We start from the raw sequence: 20,705 nt of genomic DNA, 5'->3' as shown, positions 1-20,705 counted from the left end.
TGGTGTAGCTGTTTCATGAGTCAAGTGGCTGTTTCAGTTTTTACCATCATCATCATCATAAAAAATCTTTTAGCTGTTATTTCACACAGAAATAAAAGAAGAATGCAATGAGTTATTCTCAGAACTCAAACCTCAGGTACCTAATGTAGGTAAATCCCAATTGCAATACAGTATCCTTATAAATCTCATTATTTTGGGACACCTTTGAACATTTGGGTTCAGTAATACAGTCCTGCTGATCCAGGAGCATCTACTACATAACCACTTTATGGCCTGCATCCTCAGCTGACTTCCATAAAAACCTTCTTGTCACAATGAAGTAGTCTAAGTTTCCTCTACATCTAGTGGGTTATCATTTTGTGCTATGAAACAAGAACTATCTTCCCTCGGAGCAGCTATGTCCAGCACTAGTGGGGCTCTTGGAGCAGAGGGCTCCTGGAGGCTCAGCAATGGCTGGTAAATGAATCGATATCATCATTTTTCCCCACCTCTTCATGAAATCCCTTTCATAACCATAAAATATTTCTATTCTCCTTCCACAGTACTTATCTGCTCTTCTACCTGCTGACTGAGTGTGCAGGAGCAGGTCCTGCAGGTGTTTTCCTTCAACACAAGGAGAAGCACTGAAAGGCCACGTAATGGGGAAGGAGTTGGGATGTTGCTTTGCCCTCCATGTGTGAGCTCTTATCCGACAAGACATGCATCCCCTGCAACCCTGCACTGCTCCCGCATCAAACCTCTGCCCCGCAGGGTCACGCATCAAGAAGACCCTGCTTTGAACCGCCCTCCCAAACCCTGCTCCCAGCCACGCAGCACAGGCCCATGGTGTGTAGGTATTACGGACCCAAAGCCTCAGACACCCAGGGGAGGGTGACTTCAGCTCAGGGAGCGTAAGCATCAGCTGTGTTTGCCTCGGGACTAATTTTTCTGCCCACTAGAGAGCACTCAAATACAACCTATGGACCAGGGGTGGGTTGCTGGTGCTAATTGCAATCCCCAGCTGTGTCTCACCCTTTGGGGGGTCCTGTCCAGCACCGTTTTCTTGCACAGTCAATCCCACTGACACCAGTCTAACCCTCAGCACATGCTCAAAACTTGACTCTGGGACCAGTTACACTGGGATTTTCTACAGAGCTGAAGCCAGTCAGTGATATGACCACATTTACAGCTAGGGCTGATGTTTGTATTTACTTTCTATACACAGTTTTACCCCCAATACCTAAACTAAGAGCCTTTCACTGACTCATAACCAGAGGAGTTTTCTCAGTCACCTGCCTCAAAATGAAGAGGGTTTTTGGGGACCAAGTGTTAGGTTTACAGTTGGACTCAATGATCTTAAGGGTCTTATCCAACCTAAATGATTCTATGATTCTATTCTAAGTAGGAGTGGGATGAAAAAGGGGGAGAAAAAAGAAATGTTAAAGGTTAGAAACCAGCAGGCTACAGCTCCTGTTCTCCATGATCTCTCCCTGTATTAGCACAGGGCTTTTCTGCCAGAGAATAGATCATTCTCCATCCACCGGGCTGGAGCAGAGCAGGCAAGGAAATGCAGAGAAATGATGGAGATGCAGCAACCATCTCCCTCCCCAGTGCTCAGAAAGGGGCACAAACAGGTTTGCTGTCCCTTGCCAGACATGACTCAAGAGCTCTCCCCTTGGAGGGGCTGTGGCAACCTAAAAACCACGTGAAATAGATTTTTGCAAGGACTCGGGCAAGCTCAGATGGCTCAGGGGCTGGCAGGCAGCTGCAGAGCTTATGGCCTGACACCTGTGAGATAGCCAGGTCCTCTGCAGAGCTTATGGTCCGATGCCTGTGAGAGAACCGACAGCCAGGTCCTGGACTCCTTGGGGACCAGTTTGGTGCTGAATCAGGGACCCGTTTGGTGAGCAGGCAATGGGAACCCTGGGCAGCGAGGACTGCACTGGAGGGCAGCTGTAGCAGAGACCCCAGGCGTGAGAAGTGAAGGAGACGGTCGTCCCTGTCCCTTCAGCCCTGACTGGGACATGGACAAGGCAGGTTTGCACCAGGTAGCCTTTCACCATCTGTGCTGGAGGCCTGCCCACCAGCCATCTTCTGCAGGTCCTGAGTTCCCACAAAGGGTTAAAGCGAGGAAGAAAAACCTCCCAAAGTCTGTAAAAATAGAGCGATACGTGGCTATGGTCTGTTCGTTCAGTTGATGCAAAGAGGCTGCAGCCCTACAGTTTAATCCCTCTCTGTTCCCCATGAGGGCACGGGGGGCTGGGGGTCTCCGTCAGGGCCAAGGTGTGACCCCACGAACTCATCCCAGGGTCACGTCTGTCCCCTGTACGCTGAGCAGGGACCAGCTCCCGCAGCACTGCATCCCTGCCTGGGTGTGATTCTTGGCAGCTCGTGGATTTGCTTTTCATCTCCCCTAAGACAGCAGGCAAACAACAGTGAGATTATAAGTGCAGGGGGAATTGTCCACCAATATTTGACTCCCTGACAGAGCAGTCTGCCTGTAATCATGGCAGGATGAGGAGAAATCAGAGCCTTGCTTAGGGTATAGTAAATAAAGTGGGGGGGGGGAAAGCAAGGGCAGAGGAATATATTTAAAACCAAGATAAATTGGCTATGAAAACACAGTTTAAAAACCGAACATGAAACTTTTTTCAGCCTTGATTCATACTGGGAGAAATACAATATTATTTAATTACTGAAAAAGGCTGCAGTAGAGTAATAGGATTCCAGTGAGATGACCAGTCACTTTATCACTCCTACCACTACTTGTTTTCAGATGACAATTACAAAACCCAGATGTGAACCACTAGGAGATTTTATATTAGGACTGGGCTTCTCTGTGAGTTTCAAAGGTAGCCAAAATGGTAGATTTAAAGTTCACTCTTGTTATATGATGTGTTAAGGTTGTTGATAGCCTGTCAAGGCAGCCTTTTAATCTACACACCTCCTAAACTCAGGATAAATTTATTCTGGGGAGAAAGGAGGAGAGTTATATAGCTATTCTTCATTATGCCTCATGCTCCCCCTTGCCCTTTAAATAGTTAACCTGTAATATGATGAGCCACATGTCAGGAATAATCTAGTAGAAACCATAGGTAATCCCTGCTGAAAGCTAAACCTGGCTCTTGACCTGCTGCAACCTTGGAATTAAAATTCCACCTTTCTGAAGTTTGGGGGTCCTAGGTAAATCATGGATAAATTTCATAGTAGCCAGTGAGGAAGAAAAGTTGGGATTTCCTGGTTTACCCAGGTTTGATAAAACCAAGCCTTATAACACAGAAAATTGTCTATGCTGTTCAAAACCCACATCTACAGTAAATAGATACAGTAGACTTTTTTTTCCCCCAAAGAAAGGATAGCTGATTCTTTACATAGGTGCAATAAAAAGTGTAATTCCCCAGATCGAGGAAAGGTGAAGGAACTGTCAGTAATTGCACAAGTTTCCAGGTAGACTCCCAAATAATGTTGCCAAGTTTTTCAAGTACATCTTCACCACACACCTTGAGCTGTTGCTCAAGGACTTTATCTTGGTTTCCCTCACTCCCACCAAATAAGCTCTGGAGGTGTTTATGTCCATGCTAATTTATTGGGCTGGAGATAAACAAAAGCCCAAGGTCTGCTTGGCTTTGGTGCTGACTCCTGGTTGCTCATTACCTGCATGAAATGTGGAGATGATTCCCTTTATGAAGATCCTGCCTGCAGGAGTAAGAAAAGGAGTCCTTGCAGGGATTCTGAGGTTCATGGAGACCCAGGCTCCTCTGCTGAACTACCCATCGCAGCACAGTTCGAGCCAGTCAGGTTAGATCTGGCCAGATTTTGTTCCTGGATTTCTTTTTAAAATTAGGAAACTTTTCACAGATATTGTTGGAACAATTCCTCCATTTTATGAGTGATTCTGGACCTGACTGAAATTCTCCCAAATGGAAAAATGTCAACTTTCTGAATTAGCAAGAAAAAGAGAAGGGGGTGGGAGGCGAAAAGGTGTTAGTGTGTTATTCTTCAGCATGTCTTCCTAAAAAAAAGCTGTATGCAATTGCTCTGTCACTCCATGTGTCTGCCAGTCTAACTGTCTGCTCCCCACCTAATACCATTGTAATAACCCGATGGGCAATTTTAACCAAATACAGCAGAAGAGGAGATGGCTGAACAACTTTCAGCTCCTCCAACTATTGTAAAGACCTGGCAGCTCAATAGGTGAGAGGCTGGCATTTGCGTCTCTCTAAGGGAAAGACTGAAGCATAAACTCAGCAGATACCTGTTTGATTTGGCTTGCCAGCAGGCCAGTCGCTTGTTGTGTACCTCCAGTGTGGGAGGGAAGTACAAGGCAAGTACAATACAGATTTGTTGTAACCTGAGTTACGTTAGTTCTGCTGCTCTGTTTTCAAGTCAAGATAACTCGGTCTTGTGCTATGTCTGCATCTCCAGGCAGATGTCTTGCATCTCTGGTATACCTCAGGTTACAGTGTCTATGGGTAGGCAACAGAATGAGGCCTAAATGGTTGAAATTCATGACCTTAGAAGTAGGTGTCACCGTGTTGGAGCCCTCAAGTGCATTATATATATATGCGCACTTATTACACCAATTGAAAATAAAGTCACTATGGTCTCTGGAGCTAAAAGAGTGATACAGCTGATGCATGTCTAGCAAATCTCACATTTACATTGTAGATGAAGTGAAATGAATTCACCCTAAATCCTTCCTTATCACACTCCTCCAAAACAGTAACTACTAAAATGATACTATGCGGGTGTTGGAGATTTTATAGAAATGGATGATTGTCCTTCAGAAAGACAGAGGAAAATAGCAGCTCTAGAGACAGATGTAGCCATTTATGGTACAATGGCATAGGACACACTTTGGATGTTTCTCTCATGAGTCAAGTTTTCAGCTTTCCATAATGCAAGGAGAAGCAACTGCCATCTGGTGAGAGAAACAATCAGACTGAGGAGAATGGAAATGAAGTCTCCTTGAGAGACCACATTGTTCTAGCTGGTCCTACAACCAGCTGTATCCATTCCTTCTTCATATGACTGGAGCCTCTGCTGAACTCAGTCGCTCAGGTGTTCAAAGCTACAATTACAAAACCAGAATGATAAATGCTACCCAAGCACTACACAATCAGGGGAATTGGTCTGGGCTGTGCTGAACTGGGGAGTACAAAAGGAGACCCAGGAATCATGGAAAGCTGATTGCATGGAAGCTGCTTTTCCTTCCCAAGACTCCATCAGAAAGGCCCATACCAACCCTGTGCAAGGTTGGAAATTCACCTACAGTATTTCCTTAATCCTTTGCCCAAGATGCCTGCAAGAGCAGGCAGGAACTCTTTACTACAAAGAGGGAAAAACTCCCCACCACAATTGACCTTGCTGCCAAAGAGTGGTCCTGCAAACATTTAATTTACCTGTATAGATGTAGTCTAAGTGACTAGCTCTACTTGCACGATTATGTCCACCTGGAGAGCTCATGGAACAAGTCTTTACATTTATAACCTGTTTTACACATACTGTATCCACAAGCTATCACTATATAGAGGAAAAACTACGGAGAAGATTCAGAGCTGAGTTCACCTGCAGTTTCCACATCACTAAATCATCAAGGCCCAGGAAGACCTTTAACTGTCCTTGTGCCTTTGGCTCTTATTAAAACTGTCAGCCCAGACTTAATCCCTGCTGCAGGGTGAGGCCCTGCAGAAAGAATATAACACCTCCTTGTTCCAAGTGCCAAGTGCTTGTTAGCAAACAGGCAGCTGCCTGCTGGACAATCATTTCATTTCATAAAAGAGTCAATCACGTAAATAATTTTCAGCTGCACTTTCTTTCTGGACACAGAGTGAGGACCCCAAAATGGCATATTTTGACTTACTAACCTGGTGGGATCAATGCGTGAACCACAGAAATAGCCAGAGCTCCCCGTACACTGCTGAAGTCACCCACGTGCAATGATGTGCTGCTCTTCAAGAATTTCTTCAATATCAGAAAGTCCCATCTTGTATGGTTTTTTTCTACTAAATTCTGATGATCTTCTCATAAGGAAATCTGCTTTGTGCAGGTGCTAAAATAGGCACCTGGGGTCATTCTGCAGGCTGCAGGGCACCCAAGACATCCTCATGGTGCTGGTAGATGAGCAGAAGGTGTTAGGACATCCCCACTCTGTTCTGAGGTAGCAACTGGAGGCCCAGATGTCTCAGGTGGCACCAGATGCTCACATTTAAGTATCTGAGGTGGTCTCAGGTGCCTGAACCTGCACATGAGTGTTTGGGTGGGTAGGAACAGGCAGGCGGGCAAGGCAAAGCCAGTGTGTTGCCTGCATCAAATATTAAAGGCAGAAACATCGGTTACCTGGATACTGATGCCAGCACAGCCCACACCAACTTGCAAAGAGTTGCAAAGAGCTGTAGAATGGCAGTTGTGAACATGTGCCACTGTAACGTGTTAGGAAAGCAAGATTATTGCTAACAGGGCATTTGACATCCCATCTAGTAACATGTATCTGTGGCTTCGTCCACGCAGCTGTCGCTGCCCAGAGGCCTGTCTTTAACTTTGGTGGGAGCACTAAATAAATGCATAGGGACTGCAGAATTTAATACATTGCACATACCTCCTTTTAATACATCTATCTAGGCAAAGATATGTGGGCAAAATCTTGTTTTGACCTATATAGTAAAACTATGCAAAGAACCCTTAAATGAGATGTGATTTGCTCATTTTATTAACTTGGGGGCTCTTTGAGACAGAGTTGGAGCGATGCAAAATAATATGGAGCTTCACCAAAAGCTCTGTAACAGCTGATCCTGCAGCTCTTACACACTCAGAAGTCCCCATGACAGCATGGCACGAAGAAAAAGGGATGTGCCCACATAATGTATTCCTGTCCACAGCCAAATTCCCATCTCTACTGGGCTGCTTTACATAAGTTTCACAGCCTGAGGGGAGAGAAACCGGAGTGAGTGTCTTCCAGACAGATAGTGCTTTTCATATTTCATCTGTGCATCGGAAAAACACCTTGCAAGGAGGCTTAGCTGCTATAAATTCCTTCACCGGGAGATGGTGCTCCTGCCCAGGGAGTGATCCGTCCCGGCAAGCCCGGGCCCTCCCCGGGACTCAGCTTTCTGCTGATGCTCGGTCCCACCGCAGCCACCCAGCCCCTCTGCTGAGGGGGGGTCCGGGTGGTCCTGTGGGACGGTTTCTTCTCCTCTGAGCTTCTCATGCTACTCAACAGCTGAAGGAGAAAGAGGTCCAGGGCATGAAATGTCTACAAGAATAGTTGGAAAAGGAAAGATGGGAAAGGAAAGCAGAAATTGTGGGGTTAAAATGCAAGTTGGACGAGAGGACAGAAGATACGCTGGTGGTAAAAAGTAGTTTATGAGCTGTTCGGTTTGCCCCATGGTCTGTGCTGGTCTCTGTGGAGCCTTTTAGGTGAGGGGAATCTCTCCTAACTGCCAGGTGCCCACCCCAAATCACCCGCGTCCCCTCCATCGTGGAAGGACATACTGCCCTGGCAAGAAGGTCAGCGAGACATAGTCTTTGAGAAAAGTGATCCAGGCCATGCAAAGCTGCAGTCAAACAGGACTTTGGACCCACCTTCCTCCACACCTCCTCCTCCTCCTCGAAGCCCAGGACAGCAGCAGGCCCAGAGGAGTGAGGGGAGGAGGACGGGTGAAGCAGAGGGGGTGGCGGGTCTGCTCTGGCCCTCTGCACGGCTCAGCTGACCCTACGGCTCGGTGGCGTTCCCAGAGTAACTGTCAAGGAAACCAAAGCCGATACCTCCAACGAGGTACCTCGTGTTGTTAGCTGCACTTAGGTAGGATGGATCTACCTGTTGATTCCTGCTCAAGGTGATGTTCCCAAAAGGGAGGGAATCAGTTCTTGGGGACAGGACTTTCTTTGCCAGACCCCTGTCACTCTGGAGAACTTGAGCTGACCTTAAGGACTTAAGACTTTAGCTCCATTTGGCTGGTCTACGGCAGAAAATAAAAGCATGGGATTAAGAGCATTGAAGTGAATGACAGAGCAAAAGTAGCGGTCTGACAAGGAATAAACAATCCCAAAGGATGGGAAGATAACCTAAAGGGGAAAAAATAACCCCCACCTTCCACCCGTGTTCATAGTAGTGATCACCTATGTCCAGAAAGTTAGGAGTGAGCCAGAACTGAGGTTCTTGGTCAGACTTTGCATTGGGATAGAGAGCAAAGGACTTGGTTTTGGTACAGAGAAATAAGAATGACACAAAAGCCATGAGCAGTGCTGGCTGGAGGGGGCAGAGAAGGGGTCTGCTGGGAATAGCTGGGAACTGGAAAGATCGGGGTGAAATACTGTGTGCGATGGTCCCTTTCTTATGCTCCCTTGGGTGCGTGCTGGCAGACACTCTCCCAGCCAGGTCTCCCCTTCGGGGCTGGCTGATATCCCTGGGGCTGAGGAGCCTTCTTCACAAAGGCGCTGGGAACTGGAGGATGAGAAGTTGGGGAGAAATGCTATAATCTGGGAGACAGATGAGAGAAAAAGGGACCGAATAGAGGTCAAAGGGTGAAATATGTAAAAACAAGGAAGCACGGAGCAGAGCTTGGGGAGAGCTGTGAGAGAGCACTTCCCCTGGTGACATCTCACATGGACAGCCAGGGCTGGGGAGGCAGCTGAGGTCTTTCTGCACGGGCAGATCAAAACTTCTGTAACAGCTCTCTCAGCTGGGCTCTTTGGTTAATGCTGGAGGAATCACTTTCTGGAGGTATGGCTCTCCCTCCAGTAACTGTTGATGGGAAGAAGGTGATTAGCTAGACTGAGAAAGAAGCTAAAATGAATCAAGGTGTAGCCCACCTCTTCTGACCAGACACTAGCCTAGACTACCTCCGTAAAGACACTTGGGATGAGTCATTGTCCCGATTTGGCATCTGTGGCTTGATGCATAGACAAATTACCTGCTGATTCTGCACTTTTCAAAAGGCAAATGGTCTTTTTTTTTTAAATTGACTGAGCGCTCAACAGTGTTTTGACTTGCTATCTTCAGGAGGCTTATGCCAGACCCTGTTGACCAGATGCTGAATAGGACAATGTTCCCCGAGGGGAATGGAAAGTCTAATCCAAGAAGCTTTTATGTTTCCAGAAGGATTGAACTCTTAGCAAAGCATTTCCGTAAGTCTCCTGTGCCCTAGCTAGAGTACAGTGTTCAAATAGAAAGTGATACGAGACAAGCATAGCTTTAGACATCCAGATTGCGGTGACGTAAGGTCTCTGGGCCTGAAGGAAAGCAGCCCTATGGGTTCTTTGAATCCACCTGATGTTTCATGCATGGACTTTTTACCTTGATTTGTCTTATCTTCCTTGGCTATCCCCATGCAGACAATCAGGAAGAATTCAGCTTGGCTTCAGTTTAAGTAGGTTTTGGAAGGAGTTACTGGAAGATTTGGAAAGAAAATGATGCTGTTGCTTGGTTACTTGCTCAGCTGGCCTTGCCGTCACTTGTAGCCATCTCTCTAGAAGGCATTTGTTAAGTGAAGCCACAAGAGGCTTCTTGTGTGGTCACTACATGAAAACATATTCTTCCAAATAACCACTAGCATCAATACTCTGACCGCTCTGAACTTGCTCAAGACTTGCGAATTTGGTTGAGGCCCGCTGGCTTAGCTAATGGAAACAGCCACAAACATCTCCAGTTTTGCAGCGTGGAGGGGGTTTGTCACTGCAGTTTATTTTTATTCCATCAAAATGTGCTGATGACAGGAAAGGAGAACATCTGTGGGGGTATAGGGTTGTGGGAACATGGCTATGACACCAGGTACACAGTTATTGCTCGAGGATTTCCTTTCTGCCTCAGTTTCCTCCTTTGAGAAGTGGTCTTCCACAGCTGGTGGGGTTCTGGTTAAATCAAATACCTCCTTCTTTCCTTTGCTGAAGAGCATCTGTAGGGCAGCCCCTCTCCGGCAGGCAAGAGTCCCAGGCTGGGACCTTGCCCACAGTTTTGCAAAGAGGATGCAGCTGTGGTAGGAGAGTCCACCCTGCCCAGGACTCAACCTCGCGCACGGACATGAAGCCATGCTCCACGCGCAAAGGTCCCCAACCGCCATGGACAGCGCAGGAGGGCAAGCAGGGCAGTGCTGGGGACCAAGAGAGGGAGCGGAGGGAGGGAGACTGCAGCGGAGGGGACAAGCCCAAGTGTCAGCCAGGCAGGAAAGATTCCTTCCTGATCCTGGAGGAATCAGTGTCCCAAAAATGTTGCCAGTAAAAAAACAGGCTTAGTGAGCTGACTGCCTCCTTCTTTCCAAAAACCTGCTCAGAAGGGCCTATTGGTGAAGGGAGGGAGAGACCGGGGTGGGACACAGTGTGAGCTGTTAAGGTACGGGAGTCAGGACCCTCCTGGGCATACAGCCATTGGCTTCGTGTTATTTGGGACAGGTTCTTAGGGAAAAATTAGAGGCAAATGTGGCCCTTTCTCTTCATCTTAGGTTCTGGCAGACTTCTGGTTTAATACTTAGTGAACAGGGTGACGGGAGAGTCTCAGAACTGTTTTTCAGTCCATGCTGGAGGCACCCAGAGGATTTGTAAGTGTAAGAGCAAAGAGAGATGGAGCAAGTGAGCAGGGCCAGAGCCAGTGTCACTCCGTTGGTTGAGGGCCACTGTGGGCAGGGGCACATCGCTGTACCCGCAGCGATGGGGAGTGCCCTCAAGAGGAATGAGTCTATTTGCTGGTGAAGCCGAACGGACAGAAAATCTCCTTTGGTTATATGGGTGTTTTTTCTGTATAAACTTGCTAATTGAGTTGTAAAATAAAACTGCAGCCTTTCCTCTCCAATTTCTGCTGCTGCAGCAGCGTGCTAATTTGGTTTTGGAAGGGGGCTGGTAGAAGGTGGCTCTTCGCCAGCGTGAAATTATGCGCAAAAGGTTTGCACTGGGAGAGAAGGGAGCCTGTCCTCGGAGCAGGGAAAGGCTGAGGGCAGGAGCTGCTGTGCCGCTGCGCAGGGCTGGGGCGGCTTGGGAAGGTCCTGCAGCTGGGCTGGGCTGGGCTGATGGAAATTCAAGAAAGCCCAAAAGGGTTTAGATGAAGCTGCAATGGAGAACAGATGGGAAACTCGGTGCACCTCGATAAACGCTGTGCGGTTGCGAGGACGGGCTGCGGGATTTCACGTCTCTCCTCCGGCACAGCCGGGCAGGATTTGCTTCTTGGGTCTGTGTACCCGTGTGTGTGTGTGTGCGCGCGCGAGCCAGCTGGTGCAGGCATGTGTGCCTAGTGCGTGCAGACGTGTGTGTATATGTCGCTTGGGGTTGTGTGGGTATGTGCGTGCCTGTGTTTGGGTCTCTGTACAGGCGGTGAGGACAGGGATTTGGCTCTCATCACCCAGCAGCACAGGGCTCCGCCACAGGGACGGCTGTGCACAGGGATGAAGATGGTGTGGTGCGAACTGCCACGGAGGAACCTGTTGCTCAGCTCTGCCAGCTTGCACCAAGCTGGGATTTGGCCCTGCTGCCCACTTTGGGGGCTGAGAACAGGACTGGTCTGGGGGTGAAGAAGTTGGGGGGAAAGAAAAACCAGCGGGCACAGCCTGGCTGTCTGTTGCACCAATGTAATTTTAATTTTTAAAAGATACACAGAAAAAAAAAGCAGTGACAGTTCCAGCCCCTGGGAATTCAGCGAAGCCTGGGGTTCCTCACGTGCGGCAGGTACACACTCCCCGATACGCGGGAGGAGGTGCAGTCTCGGGTGGCCCAGGGCACAGCCCGCACTCACCATTTTTGTACCTTTCACTGTTATCCCATGAAACCGGCTGCGTGAAAGGATTCCAGGCAGGAGGCTCCAGAAACCATTGCAAGAAGCCCAGAGTTTTATGGATAGACTTGTCTGCCCATTTTCTAAAGCTCGGCAGTCCTTCTCGTCACATCATCCTTCCATCCTTCTGCTGACCCTTTCGGTCCCTTCCCTGGGCAGCAGTGGGAAGGGAGTGCTGCCCTACCCTGCGGCGGGGGCATCAGGAGCCCAGTTTTGTGGGTCTGGGGCTGCCGGTGGAGGTGGGATTGAGAGGTGCAGGGCAGGACCGTGTTCTTCAGCCTTCCCATCTCCGGGAAGGGCTGCCCTGAGCACTCAGCTCCGCTGCCTGCGAGGGCACCCAACCGGGGTCCCAGCACCCTGCCCAGGGGGGACGGAGGCATCAGGGGGTGGAAGGTCTTGTCGGATGCTTTTTTAAAGTCACCTTTAGTGTCTGAACAGCATCAGGCTGGATTTAATAAGGGACTGACAGAAGAAAAACAGCTAATGAAGCCTTCCTCTGCCGACCCTTCCTCTGCCTCCTGCCCAGGCTGGGTTAGGGCTCCCAGTGGTGACCAACTGCTGGGCGGGTGGTGAAACCGTGCAAGGGGACGCACAAAGCGTGCGAACGCCGTGCAAACGCCGTGCAAAGGCTGCGCGAGCCCCACGTGAACCGCGTGGACGCCACGCAAGGTGCCGCGCGAGGCTTCGGGCCAGGCCATCCCGCGCCGCGTGGGACGGGGGTTTCTTGGGATGTCGTCACGGGAGCCGCCTCCGTCGCTTCCACTGTGCGAATGTATGTACCGAGCAAATCCGCAGCTCGGCATGAGAAACCCGCTCGCGACAGTGTGACAAAGCACCTGTGAAATGACAGCAGAAGGAAAGCTGAGAGGCTGCAGTGACAAACGCTCGTGAGAAGCGATTCTTGGGGGGGGGGGGGCTGGTGGGGGAGAGGGGAAAAAAAGCCGTGTTTGTTTTGGCGAAACACCTACATTCCTTCAAATAAATCATCGCAGCGCTTGTTTTTGTATTTGCGGAGAAATCGCAACAGACATAACCAGGGACTTAAGAGACTTGAAATAACATCCTAGTCAATACCCCACTTTGTTATTTTAATCGAGACCCAAGGAAACATCTGAATTTTACCAAGGAAACCCTCCGTCCAAGGGAAAACATTAGCCCGCAGCCCGGCCGGGGCTTTGTTTTGCTCCGGTACCGGCCTCCCGAGGCGGCGTTACCGGGGCTGATGGAGGCGCGGAGCGGCGCGGAGCCCGGGCGGGGGTCTCCACCACCGCGGCGGGGGGGTCCCCCTTCCGAAATGGGGGCGGTGGGGTGTCCCCCTCCGGGACGGAGCGGGGGTTCCCCTCCAAAACGGGGGGTGCGGCGGCTCCTCCGCCCGAAAGACACCCGGGGCTGCCCGGGTGGGTGAAGGCTCCCCGGGGCGCGGGGGGGTGTCTCCCCTCTCCGAAATGTGGCCCCCAGAAGGCGGGGCCGGCGGGGCGGGGGGTGTCTCACCTGCAGGCGGAGGCGGGGCGGGGGCCGGCGCTTCGGGGGGCGGCCGGCAGGGGGCGCTTCGGCGGCGGGCGGCGGGGCGGCGGGCGGCGGCGGCGGCGGCGGCGGCGGCGGCGGCGGGCGAAGACGATGTTCAAAAGCGGGCGGGGAGCGGCGGCGGCAGCAGCACAGCGCCGAGCACCGGGCCGCCGCCATGCGCCTCCGCGCCGCCGCCGCCCTCTGCCTCTGCCTGCTGGGCGCCTGCCGCCTCCGCCGCGGGCTGGAGGCCGCCGCCGTGCGCGGCCCGTCGGCGGCCGCTCCCCGGCGACCCTCGGCAGCCGCGCCTTCCTCCGCCTCCTCCTCCTCCTCCTCCGCCGCCGCCTCCCCCTTCTCCTCCCCGCCGCGGAGGGACGGGGCTCTCCGCAACGGCACCGTGGTGCCGCACCACTACATGGTGGCCCTCTACCAGCGCCTGGCCGCCCGCCGCGCCCCCGCCCGCCGCGCCGACACGGTGACCGGCTTCGCGGAGCGGGCGCGCAGCGGTGAGTGCGGGGCGCGCGTCCCCCCGCGCAGCGCAGCGCAGCGCAGCGCAGCGCAAGGCAGGGAGGGGAGCCGGGACGGGCTGCCCCGGCCGGGTCCCCGCCGTCGGGCGGGAGGGATGCGGACGGGCTGGGGCTTGGGGATGAGGATGGGGCTTGGGAAGGGGCTTGGGAAGGGGCTTGGAGATGAGGATGGGGCTTGGGAAGGGGCTTGGAGATGAGGATGGGGCTTGGGAAGGGGCTTGGGGATGGAGACGGGGCTTGGGAAGGGGCTTGGGGATGGAGACAGGGCTTGGGAAGGGGCTTGGAGATGAGGATGGGGCTTGGGAAGGGGCTTGGGCTTGAGGATGGGGCTTGGGAAGGGGCTTGGGGATGGAGACAGGGCTTGGGAAGGGGCTTGGAGATGAGGATGGGGCTTGGGAAGGGGCTTGGGGATGGAGACAGGGCTTGGGAAGGGGCTTGGGAAGGGGCTTGGGGATGGAGACAGGGCTTGGGAAGGGGCTTGGGAAGGGGCTTGGGGATGGAGACAGGGCTTGGGAAGGGGCTTGGGAAGGGGCTTGGAGATGAGGATGGGGCTTGGGAAGGGGCTTGGGCTTGAGGATGGGGCTTGGGAAGGGGCTTGGGGATGGAGACGGGGCTTGGGAAGGGGCTTGGGGATGGAGACAGGGCTTGGGAAGGGGCTTGGGAAGGGGCTTGGGCTTGAGGATGGGGCTTGGGGATGAGGATGGGGCTTGGGAAGGGGCTTGGGGATGAGGATGGGGCTTGGGAAGGGGTTTGGGAATGGAGATGGTGCTGTGTGCGGGTGTGGGGATGGGGCTGCAGCTCGCGCGTGGGTGCGGGGATCGGGCTTGTGCGTGGGTTTGGGGAGACAGGGTTGCGCGTCCCTTCGAGCCCGGGTTTGGGGCCCGGGGTTGCAGACGGACATTGGAGCTTGCGCCGTTGGTCTGGGGGCGGGGGTCGTGCCTGGGATGGGGCTCGTGGGTTGGCTGGGGAACGGGGTTGTGCGTGGGTTTGAGCGCGGGGTTGGTTGCGTGGGACGGGGTGGGGAGCGCGGGGGGGGGGATGCGGATGGAGCTTCCCGGGGTAGGGGCTGCGCGTCAGTCGTTTGACGGGAACGGAGCCGGGCACCGGTTTGAGCACGGGAATGGGGCTGGGAACAGGGGTGGGAACGAGGCCGTGCGTGGGCATGAGGTTGGGATGGGGGAAAAAAGGGGATGCCGATGGAGATAAGCACGGGGCTGTGCGTGAGCCTGGCCTCGGGGGTGGCACATGCAGCCGGGGTCAAGGATGGCGCTCGGGGCTGGGGATGCGCTCGGGGAGGAGCGGGGGGACGACGAGGTGCAGCCCAGCCGGGGCCGGGGTGGACGGTGCAGCCCGAAAAACTCCCTGGGGCACCGCGACGGGCCGGGACGGGGAGGGAGCGCGGCCGCGCTCCCTCCCCGTCCCGGCCCGTCGCGGTGCCCCGTGGGAGGCTGCCGGAGCCGGCGGAGCTCGGCAGCGTGGTGCCCTTCTCCCTCTCCCCCTCCCGCCTTTTGCCCCCTTCAGACCCGCGGATCTAATGATAATAATCAAATAAACACATACACGTACTTAATTTTTTTTTAAACATATATATGTATATACGTATATACATTGCGCCCTGCCGGCGAAGCTTGCTCGGCTGGGGAAAAAAAAAAATAGAAATAAGATCCCGATCGAATAAAATGAAAAGACAAACTGAAAAGCAGCCCCAGCCTCTCCCGGTACCTGTCGCCGGCTGCCCCCGGGGGTGGGAGAGCGGTGGCTGGTGGTGCGGACCCCCCCAGAGCCCCCAAACCCATCCCCAAACCCAGCAGGGGCCGTATCCTACCGGCAGCCTTTGCAGGGAGGTTTTTGCTGAAAGCTGGTGGGGAAACGGCGGGGAAGCGCGGTGGGACGGGGAGGGGGGGGGGGAGGATGCTCCGGTGGGAGGGTGGGCAGTGCCCGGCTGGGGAGAGCCGGGGGAAAACTGCGCACAGGTCCTGGGAAGTTTCAGCGCAAAACGAAACCAGATGAACTCTTCAAAGGGATCTCCTTAGCTGCTCCTTGCCGGAATTTTAGATCTGCTTTTAAAATAAAAATAATAGTAGTAGTAGTAATAACGATAACAGCAACAACAGCAACAACAACAATAATAACAACAATAATAACAATAACAATAATAATAGCAAATGTCGGGGAGAAACATCTTTCCCCCCCGGAGGGCAGTGCAGGCTGCAGCCCGGCGGCACAGGGCTCTGCCGGCAGCGGGTCGGGGGGCTCGGGCACAGCACCAACGTTTGCAGCATGCTCAGCTCAGGTTTCTTGTTAGAGAGGGGAAAAAGAAAACCCAACCCTCCCAGGACTCATTCATCTCTTTTCCCCAAGCTCACCTCCTTTGGGTTGTTTGTTGGGGGTTTTTTTTCCCTTTAATTCACATGGAGTGTATTTAATCAGTCTGTGTTTGGGCTTTGGATCCACCAAAAATAGTGACAAATTCAAGCTGGGCTCACTTTCAGCTTCTGGGAGTCCCTCTATCAGACACCCCGAGGCACAGCGTCTGCGTCCCCGACGTGTGTGCCTGTGCCTGCCTGTGAGGGAAAATGAGATTTTTTCACAGCATTTTACTTGGTATGGCTGGAGCTGGGGGAATGTGTGACACTTAGGGCGGAAGAAATCAGTGACAACCTGCTGATCGGGGATGGGACTGTGCTGTGCGGGTTCAGATGGGGCTTCTGTGCCAAAACAGGATAGGGATGCAGCTGGAGGCACTGAAACACTCGGGAGAAGGCAGAGAAGCCACCTCGGGTCCCGAGGAAGAGCACTGATGAGAAGCCACTTGTTTGAATTGATTCTTCCCTCCCTTTCTGCCTTCTCCTCCCCATTTTTTTTCAGTGCCTCCAGCCAGGGTGACGCTCCCGGATGGAGGGCACACAGGCTGTGTCCCTGCTGGGATGCTCAGAGAGCCTTGCTGCAAGGCGATGGTCTCCCCTGTTAGCTCTGTGTCCCTTGCACCTCTGTAACAAGAGCTTGGCTTCAGTTTGCTGGGGTTTTATATTTTTTTCCCTTTTTTTTTTTTTATTTTTTGTTTTATCTCTTCCAGATGCCTCCCCGTCTGCCCCCGAGCAGCGATACCTCTTCGACATCTCCAGCCTGCCCGAGGCAGAGGAGGTGACGGGCGCGGAGCTGCGGGTCCTTCGTGCCCTCCCCGAAAACCGGAGCTTGGCCCTGTCCCCCGAAGGCACCTTCCACCACCTCCTCCTCTTCACCTGCCCAAACCGGGACGGCGAAGAACCCCGGCTGCTGGACTCCAGGGCTGCAGACATTTTGGACGCGGGCTCCTCCAGATGGGAGGCGTTTGATGTCTGGGAAGCCCTGCGGGATCGGAGGGAGAGGTCTCTCTCAGGCAAGCTGCTGTGCTTTCTGCTGAGGATCGTCTCGGATCAGTCGGGGCGGCTCCTGCCCCCCCGGCAGCTGGGGTTCAGCAAACCCCGGCCGCAGCCCCACGAGCGAGCCCTGCTCGTGGCCTTCTCCCGCACCCAGAGGAAGGAGAACCTCTTCAAGGAGATCCGGGATAAGATCAAGGCCCTGGGCAGCCCCCCCTTCCTGGAGCCCCCCGATCCCGGCCAGGAGGCGTACTCCAAGCGGAGGAAGAGACGGACCACCATCGCCGCCCGCTCTGGGGGCAGAGGCCATGGGAAGAAGGCGAAGACCCGCTGCAGCAGGAAGCCCCTGCACGTGAACTTCAAGGAGCTGGGCTGGGACGACTGGATAATCGCCCCCCTGGATTACGAGGCGTATCACTGCGAGGGGGTCTGCGACTTTCCCCTGCGCTCGCACCTGGAGCCCACCAACCACGCCATCATCCAGACCCTGATGAACTCCATGGACCCGGAGTCCACCCCCCCCAGCTGCTGCGTGCCCTCCAAGCTCAGCCCCATCAGCATCCTCTACATAGACTCCGGGAACAATGTGGTTTACAAACAGTACGAGGACATGGTCGTGGAGACGTGCGGCTGCAGGTAGCAATTTCTGCAGCTCTCCCCCTCCCCACCCTGCCCTGCCCTCTCCAGCCCCATTTTATATATATAAATATAAATATAAAAAAATATATATATATATAAAATATATATATATACATACACATTTTGATGTGTGCCTTTCCAAAAACCAAGCTCGGAGCAGGTGTCCCCCGCCTTCCCGGGGCCACCCTGGCCATGAGCCCGGGAGGGATGGGACATGCCCCCGCCAGGCAGCGAGGCTGTAGATTGCCCCCCCCCCAGACCCTCTCAAAGAACGAGCGATGCCCACCACCCACACCACGTTTCCCGGGGCTCAGCCAAGGGTGATGCGCTGCAGTGGGAGGCTGGGCTCCCCCCTCAGAGCTGCCCCTATCTCCATGCCTTGCCCGCTCCCCCCCCAGGGAGGGGGGCACACAGCCTGGCAGAGCCCCTGGGGGTGCCCGCTCAGCCACCAAGCTCTGCCTGATCCGCTTGGTTTGCCCAAGCTGAGCTGACACCTTCTTTCCCAAAGGTTTTGGAAAATGTCTAGCCAAAATTGTCTTGGGGGGAGGTATCCTGGGGAGGGGAACAGAGTGGTGGCTGCGGCAGAGGGTTCGGGCCAGCATCATCCTCCGGCTGCAGCAGCGGGGTGGAGGGGAGGTGGGAAGGCTCTTTTCTTTGAGTTAAAGGAGTTTTTCTGACTGCCTTCAAATCGCTGCCCTGGGTTTGCCAGGGAAAAAACGAGGGATCCTCGGGGGAAGGCGGGGGGTGGAGAACCTATGGCCGTGGGGGGTTGAAATCATTTGGTCCAGGCCTGTTTGCAGTGGGGAGAGATTTGTGAGTCTGCTGTTGGGGACAGGACAGAAGGTCCCCGAAACTGGAGGCTAAAGCGAGAGTCAGGTCTGAAGTAGAGCTCGTGCTCTCAACAGAGATGGGAACGGCCCTGGGCGGTGTTAGCTGGGGATGCCCTGGCTCCGGGTGGTCCGAAGCACTGGCCCTCTTGCCGATGTCCTGCGGGAGGTACCGGCTGGTGGGTGCCCTCCCTTTCCTGCACAAAACCCCATTTTCAAGGCAGACTGGGCACCCGGCATCAGGCCCACGAGTCACACAGCCGTCCTCAGTGTGTCTAGACAGAAGCAGAGTTCCCAAGATCCCCGGGGAAGAGCCATTTCGCTTAGGTTCTTGTTGCAAATAGTCTCTATAAAAGTGCTAAGCTCCACCCTACCTTCCTTCGGCACCGATTTCCCAGTGAGCTCCATCCCGCCCCGGAGCGCCTGCCTTTCCCCGCTCCATTAAGGGAGCCCGGATCCGCCGGGAATGGACATTTCCCATGCAAACGGCTGAACTCCACCCTCGGAGACTGCTACGTAAAGCGGGGTGCTTTGAGCCATGCTGAAAGGGCTACAGGATTTTAGTAACTCAGGAGCTGAGTATAAATTATGCCTTTAAATCAGAGGAGGCTTGCATCCGTGCCAAGGCGTGTTTTGGATGCTGGCAAGCGTTTCTGCTGCTCCTCGGTGGCTTTAGGTACTGAACTTTGGCTTCATGGCTGGGTTGGCTTAGACCAGGGATGTATTTGCACAGATTTTGCTTTTGATGGTTTGTTTTTTACTGGCGGTAAAGGTGTTGGCGTGTAAACATCAGTGATCATTAGCGGCGGTAGTTTGCTTTTGGGAGAGATAAATCCGTGCTGGAAAACATGTTTTTTTCCTCTATAAAGCCAGTTGTCCACCATCGCAGGGGTGTTCTGCTAGGGAGGGCTGAGCTGAGCCGGGGCAGAGAGGGGGTCACCTCAATGAGCTCTACCGAGATCCAAATGATCTCAAAGGTCAGGACAGCCTCAGTGAGGGTCCGACAGCCTCCTCCCCCCAAGAAAACAGTACATCAGCAGGGAGTAAACCGTGCACATCAATAACGGCGATATGTCCGCTGGGCTAAACCCCCCCAGCCTCCCTCCATCCTCGCCCCACTGAGGTCTGCTCTGCATCCCCAAGCTGTGGCCGGTGGCAACTCAGGGGAGCGAGTGTGGTACCCGTAAGTCTCGTGTAACCTCCTTGACACCCACAGAGCTCCTCTGGCTTTACATCCACGTATCCGAGAGGAAAATCCGGCTCCCTACCTCAGCGTGAATGTAAATATATATTAAGCGTGGTGTACCCATTCCCAGAGGGATGTTCAGAGGTGGAGGTTAGTGGGGGAGAGGAAGAATCAGGTCCATGCCAGTGGGTTTTCTCGCTGTCAGCATTTGCGGGGGGGTGAGATGGAACTAGTGGGTGAGGAGGGGTCGGCAGGAGGGCTCACGGTTTTCCTCTGACCTTCGGCTTTAGCACAGGCGGTTAGGGGAAGGAGGTTGGCACGAGCAGCGCTGGAGCTGCTTGCTCTGGAAACACTGCGTCATTTATAAAGTTACCAAGCTTTCAAAGTACCTAATTTTTCAATCGCTGTTGGTTGCTTGATAGTTTTTCTCACTGCTGAGGCAATTTTTTAAAATGTTTTCGCTTCTTTTACCCCCTCCCCTTCCTCCAAATATTTGTGGTGGAGGTTTGTGGGCAGTTCAAATCCAGGCAAGATATATATAGCTCCTGGCAGCTCCCGCTGGCTGGTGGCTCTTGTGAGCCTCGGCCGAATGGGTGGCCTGAGACCTGTTCCTGTGGGACCGTGTCCGAGGGGGTGCTGATGCCAGAGACCCCGGTTCTTGTGGCTCCTTTTCAGCCACAGCTGCGGGGAGTGGACAGACAGACAGACGTCACCCACCTCAGGTCTGGAGGTGGCCGACGGAGAGCAGGGTGACGGGTTGGGTCTCGCGATGCTTTACCCCGACCCCAGTGCTGGGGTGCTGTGCGCTGCTGGGGCTCTGTCCTGAACCCCACGATTGCTTCGCTGGCCCTGGTGAGAAAAGCCGTGGCTCAGTCGCTGCAGTTCCGTAGCGTGGATCGCTACGATAAACGGGGAAGGGAAGATTCGGGA

At 53.6% G+C, this 20,705-nt stretch overlaps 1 protein-coding gene across 1 annotated transcript; it reads left to right on the top strand.

The window, feature by feature from the left end:
- Nucleotides 1–13,415: 13,415 nt before the first annotated feature.
- Nucleotides 13,416–17,763, top strand: GDF7 (growth differentiation factor 7). Its single transcript, XM_075049835.1, has 2 exons — nt 13,416–13,743; nt 16,841–17,763. The coding sequence occupies exons 1-2, from the start codon at nt 13,416–13,418 to the stop codon at nt 17,761–17,763; spliced, it is 1,251 nt and encodes a 416-aa protein (XP_074905936.1).
- Nucleotides 17,764–20,705: the final 2,942 nt, after the last annotated feature.

The sequence above is a fragment of the Buteo buteo genome, chromosome 17 (genome assembly GCF_964188355.1).
Source record: "Buteo buteo chromosome 17, bButBut1.hap1.1, whole genome shotgun sequence".
In the NCBI taxonomy this organism is placed as follows: Eukaryota; Metazoa; Chordata; class Aves; order Accipitriformes; family Accipitridae; genus Buteo; species Buteo buteo.
The sequence above is the reverse complement of the archived record's forward strand: the minus strand, read 5'-3'. Positions and strand labels throughout refer to the sequence as shown.

Bases quoted from the DNA above. Each gene is read 5' to 3' on its own strand.
- GDF7 (XM_075049835.1), top strand. From the start codon at position 13,416: ATGCGCCTCCGCGCCGCCGCCGCCCTCTGCCTCTGCCTGCTGGGCGCC. The intron at 13,744-16,840 runs GTGAGTGCGGGG...TATCTCTTCCAG, and splicing joins CGCGGAGCGGGCGCGCAGCG to ATGCCTCCCCGTCTGCCCCC.